General features: G+C 36.0%; 1 protein-coding gene across 1 annotated transcript in view; it reads left to right on the top strand.

Moving 5' to 3' along the window:
- The window catches only part of LOC107621321 (syntaxin-125-like), a 2,199-nt gene extending 1,403 nt beyond the window's left edge, over positions 1-796 (top strand). The window contains exon 2 of the mRNA XM_021114712.1: positions 396-796. Coding sequence (XP_020970371.1) covers positions 396-796 — 401 coding nt within the window. The remainder of the gene's footprint in view (positions 1-395) is intronic.

A 964-nucleotide genomic window follows, 5' to 3' on the forward strand; every position in this document is an offset into this window, starting at 1 on the left:
AGTCAATTTTTCATTCTTATCACTATAAAAAAATTGGCTTCTTATATAATTTTTATTATTTTCTATTTTATTAGTAGATATTTATAATAAAAGGAGTGCTAGGAGCCAGCAACTTTTGTTATTTGTAGTCATCAATGATGATTTTATTGGTGTGAAATTGGTGTGAGATTTCATCTAATAGCTCACTTTTTCTTGACTTGCCAGAATTTAGAAAAGGTGCTGCCCTAGACTTTTCCTTATAATATTACATATAAAAAATTACCTGCAAGTTGCAAGTGTGATTGAGAGGAGTATAAAAGATGCATGCATTCAAGCCACTAAGTTCAGAGCTTTTCATGATTCAGCACATAGCAACAAACCATAATTGTGTTTTGAGTAATAAACTAATAATGCAGGTGAGAGTGAGTCACTTGTACAAAAAGCCATAGAAGAACATGGAAGGGGAAGAATAGTGGAGACATTGAAGGAGATAGAGGAGAGGCACGATGCAGTGAAAGAGATAGAGAGGAGGCTGATGGAGTTGCAGCAAGTGTTCTTGGACATGGCAGTGTTGGTGCAATCTCAAGGGGAACGACTTAATGACATCGAAAGCTTTGTCACAAAAGCTAACTCCTTCGTGGAGAGCGGTACTCGGCAGGTGGAGGTGGCGGTGAAGACCCAGAAGAGTACCCGCAAATGGACATGCTGTGCCATTATCCTTATTATTCTCATCATCTTCCTCCTCCTCTTTCTCCTCAAACCATGGCAACCTAATAAGGGAGCTCAACTCACCCATGTTGCTCCTAAAACTTTATAGTGTTTAAATGGTGTTGTTTGTTTATTACTATTTGATTGCTGTGGATATTATTTCTCATCACTTATTTGCTTTAATAATTTCTTTACTTTTAGGTTTAGAAATGTTTAGAATGGATATGTATGTTAAATTAAATGCGTAAATACTAAGATCTAGTTACTACATAATGTA

The sequence above is a fragment of the Arachis ipaensis genome, chromosome B10 (assembly GCF_000816755.2).
Source record: "Arachis ipaensis cultivar K30076 chromosome B10, Araip1.1, whole genome shotgun sequence".
Lineage (NCBI taxonomy): Eukaryota > Viridiplantae > Streptophyta > Magnoliopsida > Fabales > Fabaceae > Arachis > Arachis ipaensis.